General features: G+C 33.1%; 2 protein-coding genes and 1 long non-coding RNA gene across 3 annotated transcripts in view; 1 reads left to right on the top strand and 2 right to left on the bottom strand.

Annotated features, from left to right (window-relative positions):
* The window catches only part of LOC109171757, a 26,420-nt gene extending 3,088 nt beyond the window's left edge, over positions 1-23,332 (top strand). Inside the window, exons 2-3 of the long non-coding RNA XR_002052652.1 lie at positions 12,179-12,269; positions 23,321-23,332. This is a non-coding gene — a long non-coding RNA (uncharacterized LOC109171757). The remainder of the gene's footprint in view (positions 1-12,178; positions 12,270-23,320) is intronic.
* Positions 12,038-13,448, bottom strand: LOC109171756 (elongation of fatty acids protein 3-like). Its single transcript, XM_019320811.1, has one exon. It carries the CDS (start codon positions 13,203-13,205, stop codon positions 12,342-12,344), a length of 864 nt encoding a protein of 287 aa, XP_019176356.1. The 5' UTR covers positions 13,206-13,448; the 3' UTR covers positions 12,038-12,341.
* On the bottom strand, positions 20,490-24,001 carry LOC109171755. The gene is made up of 12 exons (XM_019320810.1): positions 23,603-24,001; positions 23,440-23,482; positions 23,277-23,303; positions 22,942-23,031; positions 22,741-22,850; positions 22,413-22,575; positions 22,183-22,284; positions 21,983-22,078; positions 21,350-21,370; positions 21,200-21,258; positions 20,888-20,978; positions 20,490-20,791 (listed from the first exon to the last, which is right to left on the bottom strand). The coding sequence occupies exons 1-12, from the start codon at positions 23,755-23,757 to the stop codon at positions 20,711-20,713; spliced, it is 1,038 nt and encodes a 345-aa protein (XP_019176355.1). The 5' UTR covers positions 23,758-24,001; the 3' UTR covers positions 20,490-20,710.
* Positions 24,002-24,384: the final 383 nt, after the last annotated feature.

Below are 24,384 nucleotides of genomic sequence, written 5' to 3'. Positions count from 1 at the left end.
TACAACTATACAACGTTGTAAAAAGTGTCAGTTTTTTTTTTTTTTTTTTATTTTTTTAAACGAGAATTCGAGTAAGTCTGTACTCGCTATCGAAGGTAATCTTGTCTTTTGACTTTATTCGACAAATAACTACATGAAAGTAAACTAGTTTAGATCGATCATAGTTGATTGACTCAAATTAAAAAAGTAAATAAATAACTCACGGTAAATCAAATTTAAAATTTTGTGATTACCAAATCAACTATGACCACCGTAAAAAGTGTCAACTTCACCTTTATAAAGTTGGCCGTGATGTCACTGATGTGGAACCCATTTTGTCCCCATTTTACACTTCACTTCGCACGCCATTTTTCACCCAAACTAAAGTTTAATTTTTTCTTGACCGCACATTTAGTTTTTTACTCCCTAATTATTGCTTTATCACAAAGTGAAGCCATGTGTATATCTAGTACCTGTGATTATTAAAACGACTACCACAAGTCATTTTTAAAGTTTTTCCATTTTTTGACATCTAAATTTTGATCTCCCACACAAGCTTTTCTCCTGCTAAGTTGTGTCAAATGATCGATTTACTTGTCATATGTTTAGTTAATATTTTTCTCTTGTTAAATAGTGTTAAATGAGTGAGTTTACTTGTTATATATTTATTTAATTTAGAATTATTACAATAATAATAAAAATCTTGACCTGACTTAACCTACATCCCCTAAGATAAAGTTAAAAAAAAAAAAAAAAAACAATTTCTTCAAGTTATTTAGTTTATAATTATAATTATTATATTTATCAATGTGTCTTTATTTTTATGTAATTAATTATAAGTTAAAATTAGTACTGAGTATTTATTTACAACCTTTTATTATAATTATTATTAATCTTCAAAACTCCGTCGATCACATGCATACTGCATACTTTTCGTTTGGTTCTTCATTCAATTTTTGCTTAATTATTTCCTCATTGTTCAATAACTATTTTTTTTGAAATACTGGTGATTCTTTACAAGCTAGTATATGTTTTATACTTTCTCGACCAGCCATTTAAAATGGTAAGCAGGATGCCATCACAGTACATAGTATAACGAATTACAATATTAATTAATCTTTAAAAATGTATAATTATAAATAAGTAAATATAGATTTTGATTAAACCCCGGTAAATCGAACTTTGATGGTGGGGGCAATGATTTCACTGTTGCAAAAATCGCGCCTAAGCGCTAGGCGCTCTAGGCGGCTAGCGATTTTTTCAACATTGAATGATTCTTTAGGCTGAAAAAGATTGATAAAGTATATATAAAACATATATTACCTTGTAAAGAATCATGAGTGTTTCAAAAATATAGATTTTGATTTATATGCATGATAACCACCCTCCATGTTAGGATTGTGGATAAATCTGGACATTTGTAGATCTAACGGGATGAAAATAAGATTAATAAAATAGAGGGTGACGACTTAAACAAGCCAAATTCAAACTCTTAACAAATTTGTTTTTTTTTTTTTGTTTTTTTTTTTGTTTTTGTTTTTGTTTTTGTTTTTTTTTTTTTTTTTTTTTTTTTTTTTTTTTGAGTTATGAGGAAAATCCGTAAGGTTATGCACTATTTACTATCTAAGCTAGGCTTTGCTTGAATGGTTCCTATGCTCAACTAAGCACTTTTTAACAATTAGAAGTACATCCTTTTCTTTTATTGTTTTAATTTTTCCCCAAACCTAATACACAATAAGATAAAAATATATATGTCGGAGAAAATGATATATAGTTTACAAGATTTAAAACATAAGTCGACGATAAAGATTTATAATATAAGGATTGAGTGTATGTGTTATTAATTATTACCTCATTATTCGAAGACTATACATATAATTTCCCCTATTAATTAATAACTAGTATTTTCACCCGTGCGATGCACGGAATGGAATTGTTGTAATATATTAAGAATATTTAAATCGATATATAATTATTTAAGAGTTAATTTCACCAGAGGTCGTTTATCTTTCCTGACAATTCTAAATTTAATCCTAAACTATAGTTATTAATTATTACAATTTATTCTATGTTACAACTCTTACGTTAATATTCTTACTATTATTATTAACACTTAATTACTTTTAGATATTATTATTACCACTTATATTATTATTATTATTATTATTATTATATTATTATTATTATTATTATTAGTTTCTTTTTAAATACTGTTAGTGTATAATGGTCATGAGGCACAATAATAATATAACCCTAATTAAATATTCTTGTATTGTATTCCGGAGTTAATGTCATTTTTGGTCCTAGACTTATTGAGGCATTGACACTTTTCATCCTCCATAATAAAAATTGTCACTTAGTAGACACTGTTATTGGTCGCTGGACAGTTTTGATCCTCCGTCAATGAAGCCGTTTGTTGACCGTGAATTAGAAGGACTTTTCTTTCTTTTTTATGTCTTATTCTTCTAATCTTGTTTAGACCAGCGCTGCTGTGACTCCTGTGAGGCGAGATGGCGAGACTTGGCGGCTAAGTAGTAACCGTCGGTAGTGAGTAGCAGCGAGGTTCTTCTCCGGCGAGTTGTGGGTACGGCGGTGAGCATACGAGGCAGTAACTTCTTCCAGCGACGGACCAGTAAGGCAGATCTGGCGGTGCAGCAACAGATCCGGCGAGGTTGGGGCCTTCACCGGTGGTTTTTGGTTCCGGCGAAGCAGAGAGGGCAGCAGGTCGGCGAACCCTCCTATGGTAAATAGCAGTTGTAGATGGCGTGATGTATAATTTGCACCTGTAAGTCCTCCCTTCCATATTGACCACAAATATCCTTCCCATCTCTCTCTCTCTCTCTGACCACAACTACTTGGTGCACAACCTCAAAAACTCTGTTATTCTACTTGAAATTCATTGAAGTTTCAAGCTGAAAATGTGGAATCCACCGCTCCCCAAAAATCGCATTGTCTGAGGTGTTGGAATGGCCGGTGTTGGCTTCCTGGCTGCTGTAGCTTCATTCCCCAACCCGGATGATAAAATTCGGAGCACCAGCTTTGAGGTTCAAGGAGGTGGTAACACTGGCAATGCTTTGATAAAACCCGGATGATAAAATTTGTCTTGGTCTTAATCCAAGGATCATATCTAAGGTTGCTGATGACTCGCATGACGAAAGAATACTTGATGAGCTTGAAAGGGATGGTGTTGATACATCTTTTATGGTGGTGTCCAAAGGAGGAAACTCACCATTCACATATGTCATTGTTGACAACCAAAAAAAAAAAAACTCGCACGTGCATTTTCACTCCAGGATATCCACCCATGATATCTGAGGGTCTACATACCCAAATCAAAATTGTCTTCAGCGCTTGGAGTAAATATTGTCTACTTAGATGGAAGGCTGCATGAGACTGCTTTGATTGTCGTGCAGGAGGCAAAGAGTAGGGGCATACCTATTATAGTTGATGCAGAAAGGTTAAGGGAGGGGTTGGGTGATATTCCTGACTTTGCTAGTTATGTTGTATGCTCGATAAAATTTCCACAGGCATGGACTAACGCCCTTTCTATTCCAACTACACTTGTTTCCATTATCTTGAGATTGATGTCAAATGTAAAATTCGTGATTGTTAGTTGGGTGAAGATGGTTTCTTAATGTTAGAAAGGACTGAAGCGGATAACATCAGTTTGAAGAAATGGATGTACCAATGACCAAATGGATGGAGAAATACAAGGATTAGAACATAAAAAGACAGAAAAACCCTTCTAATTCACGGTCAACAAACAACGTCATTGACGGAGGATCAAAACTGTCCAACGATCAATAACAGTGGCTACTAAGTGGCAATTTTTATTATGGAGGATGAAAAGTGTCAATTCCCCAATAAGTCTATGACCAAAAATGGCATTAACTCTTGTATTCCGTAAGTCACAATAATAATATAACAATAATTAAATATTGTTCAATTCTATATTCTTCTAGGATTTCTATTACCATCATTAATTATTCTCAAATTTACCATAATTAAATAATTTGACCAATTATAAAGAAAGATTATTAAATAATGCACGGGACAATTGTTTAATTAAAAATTTTTAAAATTCATTAATAAATCATAAGGTTCTCATAGTTTTTTGTTAGAAACTCTTTAATAAAGTATTTTTTTTTTTGAAATTGGTGGGCCAAACCGCCTACGGCAGTTTGCGGTGGATAGATCTCGAAAAAATACGCGATTTCAAAAAAACATTTGTCCAAAACGGACAACGGAGTCAAAAGTTATGCCTTGCCGAACTTTTGACACTTTACAACTTAAAAAAAAAATAAAAATTAAAGGCCGGTTCAGCCGGCGAGGCGGCCGCTGAGGAGGCCGATTCCGGCCTTCCTCGCCGCGGCCAGCGACACGATTTTTGCGCAACACTGATATATAAAATAGATATAGATTAGAATAGGAATAGTATTACACAATTTTATAATATTACAATAAAATTTTAACCCATAATTATTGTAGAAATCAATAAATTTTATTAGGAAGAGAGATTTTTTAGGAATTGGGCGAGAAGTTAAAATTTAAGGATTTTGTTTTTATATATATAGTATAGATTGTATTACACTATTTTATAATATATTAGAATAGAATTTTAACGCGGAATTATTGTACGAATGGGAAAGTAGAAATCAATATATTTTATTAGGAAGAGAGATTTTTTAGGAATTGGGCGGAAGTTAAAATTTCAGGATTTTATTTTTATATATAGTATAGATTACGGAGTATATACAACAGATCGAAGTTGTCATGCCAATTATGTTATAGCCCAGTGACATTATTTTCTAACGTAAGATAATAAAATTGTCGAATAAAGAAGCGCTACAATAATTCTTCCATAATCCTGTTGACTTTTTTTACTCCACAAAAGATACCTATGAGCAATTATATATTATACAGGAATAATAGAATTTATTAGTGTACATTCTCAAATGCAATTATATATATTATACAAGAATAATAGAATTTATTAGTGTAATTCTCAAATAATAGTAGTGAGCTTCTCTCATCATTAAAAAAATTAAAATAAACTATGGGCAATTATAGGTGGTAAATTATAAATATGTGCAGTGGGGTAACTATAATCAAGTTGGTTAAATTGTTGATTTGGTAACTACAAAGTTACAAGTCTAGTTCTCAGACTTATTGACATTCTTGGTTTGAGCCGGTACAACTTCTGAAAAATAAAAAACAAGCAGGAAATGCATTTTAGCTGTTCAGCATATAATATAACATAAACATAAATATGCAATCCAACTATCAGCTTAGGCTTTTAGTTGAGATTGAGCACATGCTTCAATTTGGTATCAGAGTCAGACCAAAGGTCAGGGATTCATATCGGCCCGCACACGTGAGGAAGCGTGTTGAGCATATCATACCTAAATATGGAATCCAACTATCAGCTTAGACTTTTAGCCATGTTTTCAGGGACTTTTTTTTTTTTTTTTTTTCAGCTTAGACTTATCTATCTACGCATATAATTTGCCCAACCACCTATTATATACACGATGTGTCCCGCATCGGCTACGGATGAAAATTTGAACTAATATACAAGTATTTGGCTAAATCTACACTCATAAACTAGTTTTTGTGGTATAGTTAGGACTTGGATTCGTATCAACAACCTATACCACCACTTACATACCATATCACCATCTATGTTTACTTTAATTTTACCAAATCCATTTGACACTACCCATACAGTATTCAAAATCATCTCTTTTCACTATTACCCAAACTCATTTCAAACCTGACTATCAACAATCCAAAAGTATCTTATTAGGGTTTGATCGGAAGGTCAAGTACTTATTAGTATTATTTTACATGTTGTCATCCGAATTAAAACTCAAAGAGCAGCACTCAATTTTAAATATTTGAAATAAAATTTAGATATAATCAATTCTGATCCAATGCTCACACATGACCACACCACTCAATAGTATTATCACCTACCATTAGCATTATTTGTAAGTTAAAATGGAGCAAAACAACTAAATTTCAAATAACTTCATATATTTCTCAATTGAAACATAATATGAAAAATAGATGTTAATAAAAACATTCTTTTAAAAAATAATAATAATAAATTGTTTTTCCAATAGAAAAAAGAAATTTTTTAAAAAATAATAAAGAAAAAAAAAAGAGTCACATTTGTGCGAGACCGTGTCACATATACTTGTCCGTGAGACGGGTTAGGTCAGATTGGTTCAATATGAAAATGTAATACTTATACTAGCAAATGTAATACTAAATCAAGAATAAAATGTTTGTTACCTTTTTTTTTTTTTGAAAGCTACTGACTCTATTACATTGTAGTATCTGTTCAAACATACTTTCTCAACCTATTGAAGCACAAAGAGTCAACAACACCTCCACTGAGACTCGATCTCATGACTTCCCATATGGAAGAAGTCACTACATGCCATCTGAGCACAAGGTGCTTGGCAAAATGTTTGTTACTTATAAGGGAAAACTTAATATTTTTTTTGAAGACAAATATAATACTTTCATATTTTGATGTAAAAGTATTATTACTTTTTTTTTCATAAAAAATATTATATTTTCCCTTATAAGTAATGTTGCACTTATAAAGGAAAATGTAATATTTTTTATAAAAATGTAATAATTTTACATCAAAATGTAAAAGTATTACATTTTTCTTCTAATTCAAAAATATTACATTTGCTAGTATAAGTATTACATTTCATTTTACCCGACTCATCTCACGGACAAATTTTTGCCAAAGAAAAATGCACTAATTAAAAAGACCCTTAACCTCTAAATTATTTACTGAGATCTAATCTTGACATTCGGAGCAAAGTAACAACTCATGGAACAAAATCCATCACTTTGATAAGAACATTGAGACCAAATCTAATTCATGAATAAGTAAGAAGTTAAACTTCCAACACAGTAGCAAAGAACAAAGAAAGAAGGAGTGATTTTCTCGAAATCAAAGGAAAAAAGAGAGTTTCTTTGGGAACAGAAGATCTAATTGCCCTGGAAGGAATTCCGGGGGGGCCTTATGAGAATTTAGAAATCCGACGTTTTGATAGAGTAAAACATCCCCAATGGAATGATTAATCCCATTCGCTCCCCTAGCTTTCGTCTCTCAGTGTCAGTGTCGGCCCAGCAGAGTGCTTTCGCCGTTGGTGTTCTTTCCGATCTCTACGCATTTCACCGCTCCACCGGAAATTCCCTCTGCCCCTACCGTACGTGTCTATTTTTGCCCTTTTAATTCTTTATTTGTAAGGGTCAAACTTGTTTAATGCCCGTATGATCTTTGGGGTTTCACATCCCATCGGCTTATTTGTCATTAATAATACTGACTTTGCTTTAAAAAAAAAAAGAAGAAATAAGAAGTTAAATTTCCAACACACCCACAAGAAACGTGTTTTATATAGAAAGTTAATTAATTCATACATAAAAGTTATTGAGTAGTGTTGTTAGTTTTATGTAAAGAAAAGATGATTTGGGTCTTCTGAGAGGCATCAACTCTGTTAGGATCAGATACTCATCTCGAGTGTACCCTCCTTCCTTGCACAAAAAAAAAATAATAATAATAAAAAATAAATAAAAATTAAAAAAAAAAAAAAAAAAAAAAAAAAAAAGAATGACATATAATTCAAAATTCTCAATGAAACAAATGATTAAAAGAAAATATTGAGCAGACTAACTTGATGATGCATCTCATTTTGAGAGTCATCTCGTCCATCATGTCAGTAAAATGGGATTAGATTTGATTTGTAATGTATAATCCATAATTAAACGTGAGAAATGAAGTGACAGCTAGAGGTGCTTTCTTTCACCAAAAAAAAAAAAAGAAAAAAAGCTAGAGGTGCTTTCTTGTACTACTAATTGTGAACATATCTCAACAATTAACTTAATAAAGTTTTAGGCGTGCATAATTTGATTGCTTAATTACATGCACCTCCATCTCTCTTTCTTAATTTCATGCAGGCCTAATCATAACCAAATAAACTTTTCTAGTAATCGCATTTCTAGCTTGTACGCCATATATATATTTGGATATTTTGAAATATTAAACTTGATTTGAAAAAGAAAAGAAAAAAAAGACTTAACTTGTTTGAAGATGATGAGATTATCTAACCCTAGAGTCACAACGCAGCATTTAAAGAAACTTCATATTATTAGCTGGAGAAGCCCCTTGATGCCATCTGGAGGCTGGTCCATCATCGTGATACATAAAATTCTTTAATTTTCATGTATTATAATATAATCCTTATATTTAAAGTAGTACTTGAATTTCCTAAACCGAAAATATCTAGCTCATATTAGGTAATGTAAAAGTTTATTGATGTTAGGCATCACAATCAATTTTGAAGTGAACAAATTAAATAATTAAAGAAAAGGAAACTAATGAGATATAATATATATCTTTCTTGTTTGATCACTCACAAGTTTTTGTATAATAATCCTCTTGCATAGACTTGTTTAGAGAAAAAAAAAAAAAAAAAAAAAAAAAACATTTCATATTTCCTCATGTATCATGAATTTTTCTATATCCCTTTAAATTGTCCGTAAATGAAAAAGACTTTTTTTTTTTTTTTAAACACAAATTGATACGTTAGGTAGGCCTTAAATACACTCTACTTATATACAATGTGTGGTTTGCAAACTACTGTATTACACAAGAGCACAATTTACATAATATAGTGAACACCCGCTGCAGATTTTTCTCGTTACCAAAATAATAATAATGCACTTTTAATCATCTTCTTCTACAAGGTTGAATCTCACCCCCAATAATGGTCCTAACACTCTAGCCCGACAGAATATTTGGAAAGATGTAAATCACGGTGACTCGGTGACTCAACAGAAATGACCAAATGCCGATGAGTACAAGGGATCTGCCTAATTTGGGCATAATCCCTACACTGTCACCACCGAAGTTCGAACCTAAATCTTTTCTCCCAAATGCTGCATACAGAACCATTGAGTTAAGTCTGTGCGGGTCCACTTTTAATCATCTTTCAATTATTGTTCGTTGTACAATTTGGTCCTTATTTTTCAAATTGGGATTTGACAACAAAGGGTTGGTTTCCTTCAATGGCCATTCCTTTAACGACAATAGTAAAGAATTTAAGACTATTAATGGTGGAAAATGAAAGGAACTTTATTAGCAGTGACGTCAGAAGGGAGCAAGGACAGAAAGTAGATGCATGTGTATATATACACACATCTCATTGACTGTATGTGGATATATACGCTGACCAATTTTGAAAAAAATTACTGAATTTGATGTGCAATTCAAAGGATAAATTCACATACCAAAGGTGTAATGTTCATCACTAGAACATCGTGTTCCTTCTCTTGCTAAAAAAAAATGCTCAACAAAATTCAAATAATAAGTCTGAACACTATATCATAGATTCGTAAAAACATTATATTTTCTTATGAATTTACTAGAATAGAAAAGCAAAAATACAAATTTAAAGAGAGAATTGAGATGATGTTTATTAGTAGCTTACTAACAAGAGAAACAAATTAAACTAACATTGTTATTAGACAATTGAGAAACTACTCTGTTAGGATCGAAAGACGGGGTGTAACTTTATTTTCTTATACAACATTTAGGAGAGGTAGGATGTTAAACAATTCGCCAAACAATTTCTCCTCCTAGCATCTGTGACCACTTGTTAAGATCAAACGTTTATCAATATATCAAATCAGTCGTCATCTTTTTAACTCTTTATTATTATTATTTAAAAAAAAAAAACCAAAGTCTACGCGCTTATGGTATGAAGCACACTAGGGTTCCCAACTGCCATAGTGTAGAAAAGTCTCAAAGGTAGAATTTTTAAAATGATTTACAAAAAAGTCACAAATTAGAGATACCTTAGAAATACTTATCAACTCAAAAAAATGCGTCCAAACATGTCAAGCTACAAGGCAAGTACTAAAAACCGTTGAAAAAAATGTTATAGTGTTATATATACTACATAGTAACATAAGGCACCATTGATACAATAACAAAATCTAATCTTGCGAGAAAGGAAAAAGTCACCACATAAATATTGAAAGAGTTAAGTTCAAAAAAAGGGTACTCCAATTTTGGGAGATTATAAATTTGACCAATTTTAATTCTTAAATATTAATTTTTTTTAGTATAAAACATATACTACATTGTAAAGAATTATAAATGTTTCAAAAAAAATATTAATTTCCTTATAATTTTAGTATCAATGTGTAGTCCGTGTGCGTGTTTTTTTTTTTTTTTTTTGGTCATACTACGCTTCAGAACAAAGAGAAAGTAATTATCAGTATATTGACACCATTAAAATCCAAAAACAATTAGTATACCACATATTTAAGCATTAATTTTAAAGATTGTCTTCATTTTTAACGTCTATTAAAAGAAAATTTGCACAATAGACTAATTTTTATTTCTTTTGCTAAAAAAATCAATACTCAAAAATTAAAATTGGTTAATTTTATAATTGAAATCAAAAAATTGAATCTAACCCTAACGTGTGAATAGAATTTCCTATTAAAAATTTCCAACCAATCATGGGACATTCAATTGCATTATTAAAAAAAAAAAAAAAAAAGCAATAACATATTGAAATGTCATGGTTAATATTAGTTGCTGATTTCCTATTGGACCATCACATCACTAAACCAACCGCTTTCCTGTTGTTAATTATATGTTTATTGCTTGCCAAAATCATAATTAATTGGATTTGATTCATGTTTATCAACTAATACCAATATAATGTGAAAAGACAGAAAGGTGCACACATTGGGGATTGTTTTTCCTAGGTAGTTGTTAAGTCACGGTGCTTCACCTTAATACCAGTAAACAAAATAAAACAAAAAAAGGCAGCAGAAATCAATGCAAAGCCAAAGCGGTCTGACTAGTGACTACTCTAAAGTCTAAACCACATCTTTATTTTATTTTATAAATTTGGTCTCTTGTCAAGATTCACCCCCAAAACACCCATATTTTAATCATTGGCTGCCAATTCTGACACCAAATGTGCGCAACACTGAAACCCGGTTTCCTTCCGGATTGAATCACGTGCTCCATCTCAACTAAAAGTCTAAGCTGATAGTTGAATTGCACATTAAACTCAATAAGTCAATTCGAACTTATGAGAGGCATGTAGTGACCTCTATTATATGGGAAGTCATGAGATCGAATCTCAGTGGACGCGTTACATTAGGATTCAAAAAAAAAAGTTAAATTTTTGTTACTATCTACAACTTTTAACATATTGGTAAGCGTTAAAGGATATATTACAATTGGTAACTAACGTATACTCCTAAATAACTTATAGGGTTCGAAATATTTATACACTAGTGTAACAAATTAAAATAATAAATTTATTTTGTATTGATTCACCAGTTAGATAGGGTTTGGTCATTTGTTTCATAATCATAAGAAAAACGTGAGGAACAATATTAATTTTATTTTGAAATAAGGTTCAAATTGGCCACTGAACCTAACCTGAAAATGCAATTAGGCCACTGAACGAAAAAAAAGTGCAATTAGGCCACTGAACACTCTAAAAGTGTGCAATTTCACCTGATAGCAGGTTACCATCAATTTTAGCAGGTTACCTACTTACGTGGCAGCTGAGTTGGCATTTTTAATAATTTTTAATAAATTTTAATAATAAGTTTAAAAAAAAAAAAAACGACGGGGTCAATTTACGTGGCCACCCCGTCATTTTATTTTTTATTTTTATTTTTTTTTCAATTTTTAAAAAATTTATATTAAAATTAATTATTAAAAATTATTAAAAATGCCAACTCATCTGCCACATAAGCAGGTAACCTGCTAAAATTGATGGTAACCTGTTATTCGGTGAAATTGCATACATTTGGAGTGTTCAGTGGTCTAATTGCAAGTTTTTGGAGTGTTCAGTGACCTAATTGCACCTTTTTTTTTTTTCCTTCAGTGGCCTAATTGCATTTTCAGGTTACGTTCAGGGGCCAATTTAAACCTTATTCCTTTTATTTTCCTAAACCTTGCAGGGGAAAGTCTGGAAATTTACCAGCAATATCAAAACAAACGCCGCAGGTATGAATTCCCTAATTTAGCTACTTTATCATACTTACTGATGATTATCAAGTTGGATTACAAAAGTAAGCTGTAATTTATACAATAATTATGTTCTGCTCTGATCTTAAAGAACTAATGTATATATAGGGCAGGAAGGGATTTACAGATTACTGTAATGATGTAACCCCATGAAGGCGAACATAATTTACAGTTCCCAAGGAAAATAAATCTGGAAACAGTGTAAAGAAGAAGAGAAGATCGTCGGCGTCGGCGTCGGCGTCGGCGGTGGCCGTGGCGGTGGCCGTGGAGGTCAAATATCCTTGTCTTTGACGGAGAGAAGGTCGCCATTAACGGCTGTAGTGTTTCTTCTCTTGACGTAGAAATTAAGGAACAATAAGAGGATGGCGGCGTTGAGGACGGAATTGAAAAGCCAGGCGCCGATGCCATTGCAGCCACCTTTGATGAAATGGAGGAGGAGAACTCCGACGTGGCAGAGGAGATTGCAGGCGAGGAGGACAATCTGGCAATTGATGACGAAGGGGAAGCAGGCGCTGGGGAGGCCAATCGCCGTCCAGAATCTGTAACCGTAAACGACGGAATAGACGGAGGTGGTTAGGAGAATGGCGAGGACCTGGAAGGACTGGGAGAATTCGAGCCAGAGGAAGGACATGAAGATGAGGATGGAGTGGTTGAAGAGCTGCGAGGAGGAGAGGCGGCGGCGGCGGAGGATGGTGAAGAACGTCCGGAGCGTGTGGAGGAAACGCGAGAGGTAGAAGGCGTAGGACCAGAAGAAGACGCGGCCGGAGGGCCGCGTCCCCAGCGGGAAACAGAGGAGCCACTGGAACGGCGTCGTCTTGGAGCGGCGCCAGAACCACCGCGTGTCCCGGATCTCCGCCGCGCTGGAGAGTAAAATCCCGGCGAAGATCGTCACCGAAATCAGCGCCATCGCGAGCGAGTGCAGCGCCGGGATTGGCCCCAGAGGAAGCGGGCGGCGGTGGCGGAAGAGGAGGAGGAGAAGGAGGTGGAGCACAAGGGAAAACCCGATATATGCGGCGATGGAGGTAAACACGAAAGACCAGGTATTCCCCCATGATTGGCTATGGCTCCACCGGAACCCCACGATCGGAGGCTGCTCCGACAGGTAATACGTTAGGCTCTGAAACATCATCATCATATCGTCGGCAATGTTCTCGTCGTTGACCGGACGAGAACACCACCAACGCAAGCAAACAATCAATCCCACACCCTCCCTCGCCGATTCTTCTCAGGATGCCACGATTAAATGAAAATTACAAAAAAATTTAAAAAAATTAAAATAAAATTGCAGATAGAGAAGAAGGTTAGATAGGGGATGGAATCTGAGAGCTGAGTGTGGGGAAGACGGGGTGGTGGGGAAGACAAGAAAGAATCAGAGATAACAAATCTTATTTATACCAAGTTTTACAATATTTTATTTAATTATACTATATTTCACACCGTATGTTAACTATAAAATAACATTCAAGTCTGACATTTATACTTATATTCGTTTATTAAAAGAATAAAATTTTTAAAGCAACTTCCAAAAAAAATTGGTTAGTCAGACAATTTACTTAAATACTATAAGTTTCTAAATTGGTTTGAGCTGGTCAGGTATACATAACTCAGACAGGTTATCTCTTTGTCGTTCTTTGCTAGCTAAAGTCACAAGATGTGAATCTTCGGATAACAATGATAGATTTTATGTTATTATATAGTTTTGGTAATTTTTAAATTTTATACTAAATTTTTCTTTTTGGATCAAAAGGAAGGAGAACACCCGAAAAGGAAACAAAAAATTACGATACTACATTTTATACTAAAATTTAAACTAGGGTATAATTTTAATCAAACATTCTAAATTTGACAATTCGTATTTAAGTTTAAATTGCTACATAATATTATCCAATTTTATTCTTTGATTCAAAAGGTGGGGTTAGATGAATCTTTTAAAATTAAATAGTAGATCAGAATTAGACAAAATTGTGCGAATATTTTAAATTCACTAAAGAATTATCCATTTGAAAAAAAAGGACAAAATTATGAAAGACTTAGGGGTCGTTTACTTCATTCTTCTGTTTTTCCATTTCCAGTTTTCCATTTTTCTATTTCTCCAGTTTTCCTTCTCCATTTCTCCATTTCTCCATTTCTCCAGTTTTCCTTCTCTATTTCTCTAGTTTTTTTAATTTTCATTCGCTATTTCTCCATTTTTTCATTTTTCTAATAATAATAATAATAATAATAATAATGATAATAATAATAATAATAATAATAATAATAATAATAATTAAAAAAGAAGAAAGAATTCGAAAGAAAAAAAAAAGAGGGGAAAAACGAAGGGAAGAAAAAAAGGGGGAATAATAATAATAATAATAATAATAATAATAATAATAATAATAATAAAGAATTTGAAAAAAAAAAAAAAAAGCAGGGGAAAAACGAATGTAAGAAAGAAATAATAATAATAATAATAATAATAATAATAATAATAATAATAATAATAATAATAATAATTAAAAAAGAAGAAAGAATTCGAAAGAAAAAAAAACAGAGGGGAAAAAACGAAGGGAAGAAAGAAAGGGGGAAAACAGAAGAAAGAAACTGTGAAGAATAAAATAAGCACAAGCAGGATTCGATCACAGGACCTCGCGCACAAATGCCACTGTTCACCCGTGTGTTCCATTCCTCCATTTGGAGAATGGTTATTTTGCTTTCTCCAAATTTGTATTAGAAGTGGAAGAATGGAGATGAGATTGGATTTGGAAGAATTGGAAGAATGGAGATGAGATTGGATTTGGAAGAATAAATTTAGTAAACAAGTTTTCCAATTTCCATTTTTCCACTTCTTCAATTCTCCAATTTTTTGGAAAATTCTCTATTTTTCCAAGTTGGTAAACGACCCCTTAGAATTTAATATTTTCTATTACAATGTAGTATCTGTTGTAAAGAATTAAAGCACAAAGAGTCAATACTCACTACGGAAGGAGAATCAGAGATTTCTTATGAGATGCCACAGCTATGCCGCTCGACCACAAGGCTTTTGGCCTTAGAATTTAATATTAAAAGAAGAGTTTAATATATGTACGGTTTAGTGTTTGGTCCATCCAAATCAAATGGCAACTATTCTTAAGCATTAAGTGAACAAAATATGATTGGTGAAATGCAAATTTATATTAAATTGTTGTATTATTCTCAGTGAATTTGTGAGCAGCATTTTCCAGCTAAGCAGCAGACAACGGCGCCTGCTATTTTAACAGTCGTTACCTTTTGAATTTCACTATTACAATTTTCACTTTCTTTTTTATTTTTACACTTCAATTTAAAAATCTGATGTCGTATATTTTATATTCCATTACGTCAGCATTTACTATGCATAAAATCGGTAAAATTTGAAATAAAAAGTGTTTAAAAAGTGACGTAGAAACCTGTTTTTGGACAGTGCTAATGTATGACTAAAGTTTTAGATTTATTTTTGGTGACTTACTCCGAGTCGAGCTACATGAGTCAAATTTTAATGTGAAAAATTAACCCACAACAACTAACGAGCTGGCCGTTTAAATGTTTAATATTGTGCATTTAACTTCACACGAGTTGATTATTAGTGATGTGGTAAATACACCAAGGTATGCGGATGTCTATAGGTAGTCGAATTTGGATAGTAGGATTGCATGTACGGATCCGCTTATGGTTGGCTGTACTCGGAAAAGGTGACAGAGAGTTTGAGGATCCCGAGTTAATTATGGTTAGGTAGAAATACTAGAAGTCCTCTCATTACAAGTATTAAAGGTGGTATTATAGAGGTTTGGAGAATACACATGAGAGAAATATGTGAAGTAAGGGAGGGGGATTTACAACCTAAACTACAAAATGTTGGAATTTTAGCTTAAAAATGACATTTAAGTGGTTGTTTTGTGGTACAAATATATATGGGGTCCACTCCCGGTTTGGGTCGGGTCAATGTGGATTTGCACTTTCGTAGTGATACGGATAAATTAATATATTGTACGCTCAAAACGGATAATGGGTGAATGAAAAGTTGATTCTCAAAATAGATCCATTTGAGTTGGAAAATGAAGGTGGAAAGCCTTTGTAAAAACACTTGCCCCACATTAGTTTGGGGAGTGGGTTTGCACCATTATATATACAAGACCCTTTTAAAAGAAGGTTGAATTGTATATCATATAGGCTATCTCTCGCGCATAGGAATGAGCCTGAAAAAAGGCTTGATTCATGTACGCCGTCACCTGTGGGCACAAATGTTGTCCTGACGTGTTAAGTTATGTCAAATTTTCGTATATTTTTTCGAACTCAGAGCCACTGTCTGAGGAGTAAAATTTTGTTTACCATTCAGACTTGACTATTCGGTCGAGACATATATTTTTGTATATTTTTTCCAACTCAGAGCCACTGTTCGAGGAGTAAAATTTTGTTTACCATTCGGACTTGACTATTCGGTCGAGTAGTTGTCATTTGGACTTGATTGTTCGGTTTGACCGAACAGTTGACTACTCGTTCGTAATCTTCAGGCAACTCTTCATGGGTACTGCTCGAAGTATCTTCGGAGTACCGTTCTAGACAGTGTTAATTCATATATGTAGGAATTAATTCCAATTTATATTTTAAGAATTAACGGTCATAACAGTTGTGTTAAACTCCGGATTAAGTTGTTGGTTACAAATGTTACAATTTTTGAATTTATTTCAAATTTTAATGCCATTGTTAATGTTATTTATTCAATCTTCCCCTATAAATAGCTTGGTGTTGGGCTGATTGTTTCCTGCTAGTTTTTAACGTGAAAAACACTTTGATTTTCTCTCTTGCTTTCTCAAAATCATTTTCTTACGGAAATTCTTCCAACACTTCCGTTAAAAAGAACGAAGTGCTCGCCTGTTGTTCTAGTTCGCCAGACTATATGTTTGAGTGTTCAAACACTATAGTCGTAATCTATTTTATTCTAGGAGACTAACGCTACAACGTTTCTAGAATCCCACGTGAGGTAGCAAATTGGTTTTAAAAAAAGTGTGTGTTACACACAACTCGAATTTTTTTTCCTTCTTCTCTTTTCTTGTTGGTTGGGTTTATATTAAAATTTATAAAACCCTTATTGTTTATATATATATATATATATATATATATATATATATATATATATATATATATATATATATATATATATATTTGTTTTGATAAATTAACTTATTCACCATCTACACAAAATGGAAGCTCAAATATTTGGAGGAGTATAGTAGCGGCATGAGACGTTCTCAAAAAGGACTCGGGTAGGCTGGTCCGAAACGGGAACAACAAAAGGTTCTAGAGTGATGAGTGGCTGATTAATGGAAATCTAAAAGACATTATGGACTTGGAGGATTGTGGGGAGAGTATTGATATGTGCGTTGATGATGTTTGGACAAACATTTTACTCTAAATAGTATCACAATTTTACATATAAATATTATTCAATATCTATGTAAGTAACAATTTATTTATTTAAATTTGGTATTAAATTTTTTGTAATAAGTATTATGATTTCAATCTTAAGTAACAAACAACTATTATAGATTCAACTCGTCTTACGGATTAAGATTCATGAGAGGTCTCATACAATTAATTGTGAACTTCTAATCATATCCTTTAGGTCTTAGAGCCTTGGCCTCTAATAATAAAAGGAGATTTCCCATGTCATTAGGAGGTTGATCAAATTTACCCCACTTCATTAGAAAGTTTAGATTGATTGAATGATATATAAATTTATATTTATTAGTGTTAATGTGCTAGTCTATTGAAATTGAAAGTTTAAAATATTAAGAGAAAATGGCACTTTTTCCCTCTGTGTTATATGCTTATAGCACTTTTTCCCCCTGAGTTATTCATGCATTCACATTTGCCCCCTCAATTATTATAGAAGTGGCGGTTTTCCCCCTGATAATATTAAATGGACATTTCTACCCTTAAAACAAATATTTTATTTATTTCTCTTCTTCAACAAATTATTGCTTATACGTAGGGATGACCACGGTTCGGTTCGAACTGAACTAAACACTATAGCAATCAAATTAAAAAATTTCGGTTATGATTCATAACATAACCCAATATTTGGGTTTCCGTTTATTAAAATCGTGAACTGGAAAAAAATGGATCCTGAACCGTGAACCGGAGGTTCAAATCGGAACAACTACTAGCAATAGCTTAAATTAGAATTATAATATTTGCAAATAGTGTATGTTTTTTTCCGCATTTATATTGACTCGCACATATAAGTATATATAATCGCGGTTTGAGTTTTATTTTGAACCGTCGGTTCACGATTTTGGATCCAATTTGAACGGTTGGTTCAAATTTTCTTTTAAAATTTTATTTTTTTATTTTTAAAATATTCTAAATTCAACACTTAATGTATTTTATTTTTTCAAATCGTGGTTATAATTTGTTGGAGAAGAAAAATAAATGAAATATTTATTTTAAGGGTAAATATGTCCATTTAATATATCAGGGGGAAAAACTGCCACTTAAATAATTTAGGGGGAAAAAGTGCTATAAGTATATAACAAAGGGGGAAAAAGTGCCATTTTCCCAAATATTAATTTGAAAATGTCAAAAGTTTTAGTTGATTCCGCCTCATAAGTTCAACAGTCTGATATTTTATAATTTGGGTTAAAAGTTTTAAATCCTATAAAAAAAAAATCAATAAGTCCGAAATAATAAAATCGATAGTCCGATAAGAATAAGTTGAAATTGCGATAGGTTTCTTTGTGAAAAACGTTTTATTGGTTTACTAGTATTGTCTCGTGCGATGCACGGACTAAATATTAAAGATTTGTTTGTAATGTTAAATAGGTAATAAATGTTTTTAATAATGGTATTTGAAGTACAGAAGAAGAAAACATGAACCACAATTTAATTGTTTAAAATTACATTTTTATTAAGTATATGACAAAATAATTATGATATTGTATTTACAATATTTAATTTAATAATTGAAAATAGTATGATACAAAAAGTTACTATTATTAATCGTAGCTAGCGGTAACATATTTGATCTTGAGTATGTCTACTCCTAATATGCTACCCATGCGATGCACGGAATAAATATTGAACAACATTATAATAATATTATTTATTAAAAAATACAACCTAATATCAACATAGTTGCAATTCATATTCATATATATATATATATGGTCTTGTGAAAATTAAATGTTGTTAATACCAACATTTAACCATGCATTAACATCAATATTTAATTTTCATAAGACAATATGACTTTATTATAATTAAGATTTCTTTTATTGAAGTTGTAAGGCTGTAGGCAATATAATAATAATAATGACTTAATGAGTGTTGCAAGAATTTTAAACAAAGAAAAATTATGTTGGGCATTCGCTTCTCATTCTGCTCCATTTAACTTTAGCGGTTCTAAGTTGGTCGTCGGTGAATGATAACGTTTAATTTGTTGTCCATGGAAAATAAGAAATAGGTGGTCGGAGACTTGATAGTGAAAGTTAACCTCAGATCTTACATATGACTTAATTAACGACCGACCACATAGCCACATAGGCTACCAATCTACAACAATCTTTTAATAAGACCGTCACCTTTTTTCAATTCGCAATATTAAAATCATGCATATACGCATTCCGATATGAATATATATGCTAAACAAAACTGGTGGATCCACTTCATTTCATCATTTGGCGGTGAAACTAGTCTAGAATGCAATAGTAAAAATAAAAATAAAAAACAATTAACAAAGAACAAGATAACAATAGAGTGAAAAGGGAAGGGAAATAGAGACTAGGATGGGGAAATGTAATCTAAGATAAAGGATGTATTTTTGTTTATTTTTTTTTAATCAAGGGATGTTATTATTGTTAATTATATTAACCATGAAAAAGTCTTTCTCAATGTCATTTCATACTGTTATAAAAGTTAAATACATTCTCATGCCCCATAACCAGGGAAAAGGGTGTTTCATCAAAAACTCGGTGTCCTAGACACCTCATATTCCATACTTCCATTTTCTCAAAGGTGGGGCATGGTTGATCAACCATTTGATCCTATATTAGGTTGTCACTTCATAATCAAGACTGAATCATTAATGTATTTTATGAGTTAGAATAATGTATTTATGAGTTAGATTTGGATGATGTTCTAACACATAAAGTACATTATTCTAACTCATAAAATACATTATCTTATCGCAGAATGCTCATTATTCTAACACGAACGCAATATAATGATTTTTTTTTAACATTAAAACAATGTTGTTTTAGACCGTGGTCCATACAATAATTTTTTGTCGCATTTGACTATGTTTGTTCAAGTTCCCACACTACTACTAGTAAGGCTCGATCCCAGGTCATTGTTGTGTCCAACTTAGCTGCTCATGCGGACTGAATAATTTGACCTACCAACTTGTAATGAAATATTAAAATTGCAGTGCTCCTGAATGTTGGAAATTAAAAATAAATTGTTGGAATTTTCCTAACAACTTGTCCATATAAGAAGTGCAAATTAAAAGAGAACCAAAAAAAAAAAAAAAAAAGGCAGAGAACGAAAGACATGATACATGGTAGCTAGTCATTTTTGTTTCACAAGTAAGATGAGAGATATAGAGTCAGCAAGCTGATAATACACCTGGATCTTCATCACACTATTTTCTCACTTCAGTGTAGTCTCCATTGCCCCCAGATCAGAGGCCTTCTTTCTGCAATATCTGTAATAAAAGTACTGTAATATGATCTGTGAGTCCACTTAAGGTTGAACCAATAATGGTGATTCTATGCATAATTGAAAAATATTAAAAGTTTAAACATTAATACTAAGAGATAAGGATACAAGTAAATCAAGCATGACACAACCGGCGGCATCGAACAACCAAGGCAAGTTGGGTTCAATCTTATCCCACTCTGATGTTCTCACAACAATGCTGCATCATATATACCAAGAAATTTGAGCAGATTTTAGAGAAATGGAGAAAGCATCAAGTTTGGCATGCAAAAGTGTAGGAACGAGCTTAGCTAAATGGTTCAGTAAGTATTGTTTGAGATAAGAGACTAAGGTTTGAAACTTGGTGTAGGGGACTTGGAGTTGAGGATTCAACTTTTTGGGAGAAGAAGAAAAGTGTAGGCACGAGGGGACTTAAATTACCTTCCCACGTAGGTCAAATTGGCAATAAGTGCAAAGATGAACATGAATGGATTCAATCCCTGCAAGATTAAAAGAGAGACATTTGCTATGTTGTCCAATAATGAGTCATAAGTACACATTTTGATATATATAATAATGTCAGAGAATTACTTCAGCGCTCCCTCTTCTGATCTGGTGGAACAACAACAACAACAACAACGTTGATGAGTGTGAAGCAAACAATATAATATAACAGAAGAATAGAATACGCCCCAACCAAGTCCAGTACCAGGTGACTAGGAAATTGTTAGAGGGACTCCTAAAGGGCCAAGTCCAGCATTCTGTCTTTCAAAAATGTGATGGTATAAAAAAAAATAAAGTTGTGCCGCCGCTTTTGGTGTAGTGGTAAGTGCTTGATCCTAACAAATGACAGGTGCAAGAGGAATTGTTGGGCGAAGGCTGGTGAAGGGCAAAGTGCTGGCTAGAGGATCCTTAAGTGTAAGCTTAAAGGTCCAAGTCTAGCACCCTGTGTCTCGAAAATGCATGTGACGATATAAGGAAGCTTTTGGCGTAGTGTTAAGCGTTTATCCTAACAAGTGACAAGTGTTGGAAAAACTGTTTGACGGAAGCCCGTAAAATGCCAATTCTAGCGCTAGCACCAAGTGCCTAGGGGATTGTTGGGTGGAGGCCTAAAAGGTTAAGTCAGTATCTTGCCTCTCAAAAATATGATGGTGTAAGAAAATTTTTGACGTAGTGATAAGCACTTAATCTCAATATTGCCAAAAGGCGTATAATTACACTTACATTTAGCCATATTTGAGGGAGGCGGCTGCTCATATAGATAGCAGCCATCATCCACCCCAACCACTGTCCACTGGCACCGTGCTCTGCACCATGTTCCTGCTAATCCAAAAACACCCAACACAATAACCTATAAACTGAAATTTTCAGCAAACAAATATATTATTAGGTGCAATATAATATTATAATGTGTCCATATATACCTGTAGTAGTTTCCTTCCACCAAATGCAACATAAGTAAACATCAAAGCCTTTGCTTGCCGAGGCGTGTTGAGTGTCGTAGCCAAAAACGCACCATAACCTGCCTGCAGCAACTCATATTCGCCTTAAAATGGTTAGTTAATTGTTATTGAAAAGTGTAAACCTGCCAAGAAATAATAATCTTTCTAAACTAACAAAAATGTCCAGAAAATAGATGGCACTTATAACTTACAGATCGTGGGATACCCTTAATTTGGGTGAAGGAATTCTTGGCTGCTTCATCATCTGAAGAGGCATTATCATCTTGAATACCCAGAGCAGAAGGACCACTTTTAATAGGCCATAAACTAGACCTAAATGGAGGAGTTGCACTACCAGCCAATGATCTTGCAGAGCTGCAGACCCAATACCCAGTCTTACTATACAAACAGTTAACATAGTATTTTGTCTGTATTAAAACCTCAAAACCTAGTACATTTGGCCATGTCTGTTACATCCTCCCAAATGCTTTGTCTGGGACGTGGGGTAAGAAGAAAACAAACGAGCTTAGAATAACGTACGTGTAATAGTAGTCGATCCGATGTGGTCCTGCCCTGGCACTGTCATTAGGTATTGGAATACCGGACACCACTGATTTTCGTGGCCATAGAGGCTTCCTCACTTCCTCAATCTGTTAGTCCAACAACTTTGCAACACCTTTAGCTACAGATATTGAGTAATCTATATACAAGAGGTCGAAAACACTTGAGCAATAATCTTACCGGTTGGTTCGAACTTTCAGCCTTGCATTTCCAGCTTTTGTACAGATAATCATAGTACAAGCTTTGATTCGCAGTCGTTGTTGTGTAAAGCTGCTCAAGAATTCATGAACATTAAAAAAAAAAAAACATAATAACATCATTGTGCTATATATTTTTGTTGTGCTTGCTCGAGTACAACATCCTGCCATTCAAATGTGGTGCTGACTGCTATGCAAGTATAAGGAAATAAAGTTTTGCTTTCACCACTAGCTATAGTTTTTGACGCAGTGGTGAGAGCAAGCTTGATATTGACAATTAATTGGTATCAGAGCAATGTTGGATAAAGTGAAAATTACCAGAGCTGTGTACAGTTGGGTTGGCAACTGCATGCAGAAGAGAGGAAGAAAATGTGAGCAGGGAGAACTGTACTATATAAGCAAAATTTTGCTTTCCTTGAGTCTTAAAAGGCTAATTTATTTCACCAAATGCATAAATTTGTTATGAGATATATATATATACCGTTGCAGGCTCAAGCAAGCAACCAACAAGATTGAATATGTCTCTGCATATATAGCATCAGAAAATAAAACACAACAAACTCAAAAACAAATAAAAAAAAAAAAACATAGGTAGATATCGTAACGTAGCGATCGAAACGCAAGGTGAAGAAAGAAGTACATACCCAGTAATCCAAGTGAGAAGAAAGAGAAGGGAGATGCCATGGCTGGACTTTGTGTGAAAGTTGGTGAAAATCTGGGGGATTTCAGCAACGCCCCAGAAGACCAAGCTTGCCACACCTAAACAGAAGGACAGTTCATCTCTAATGTTGCACTCCATTATATATATATATTATATATTATATATTTATGTTTAATCTGTATTTGTGTGTGTATATATATATATATTGTTGGGTTGACAGTATACTATGAAACAGGTCTAGATTCTGGAAAAATGGGAAGAGAGAATGTGTGGTGGTGGTATTATTAAATTCAGGAAAAACTGGTGCTCAGGAAATGGATGGCCAACAGTACACCATGCAGAATCTCAAGTTTTTATTTTTCATTGTAAGTTTTAAACCTATAAAATTTGCAGGTACACCTATATATATTTCACAATAAAATTTGTTCTAGTTTGAATTTTTGATCAGTTGTTAATTATAATGTTTAATTAAATAAAATAATTATGGATACCAACTTGAGAGTTATTCAATCACATATAACAGTGCACTCAATCTATAAGAGTATACTTAAGTTAATTGTTAGGTTGTAGCATACCAATGAATTGAATGCCTTCTCAAACACTACCTAGTGCACATCTTTTACTAGAAGTGTTTGAGAAGGCATTCCACTTTGTAGCACACCCCTTTTTTTTTTTTTTTTTTTTTTTTTTTTCATATTTTTCAATCATTGGTTACTTCAATTCAAATGGAAGGGTGAGATTATTTCACATTTTTTACTAGAAGTA

This window comes from Ipomoea nil, unplaced genomic scaffold (genome assembly GCF_001879475.1).
Source record: "Ipomoea nil cultivar Tokyo-kokei standard unplaced genomic scaffold, Asagao_1.1 scaffold0380, whole genome shotgun sequence".
Classification (NCBI taxonomy): domain Eukaryota; kingdom Viridiplantae; phylum Streptophyta; class Magnoliopsida; order Solanales; family Convolvulaceae; genus Ipomoea; species Ipomoea nil.
Note: the sequence above shows the minus strand (reverse complement) of the source record. Positions and strands in the feature narration are given on the sequence as shown.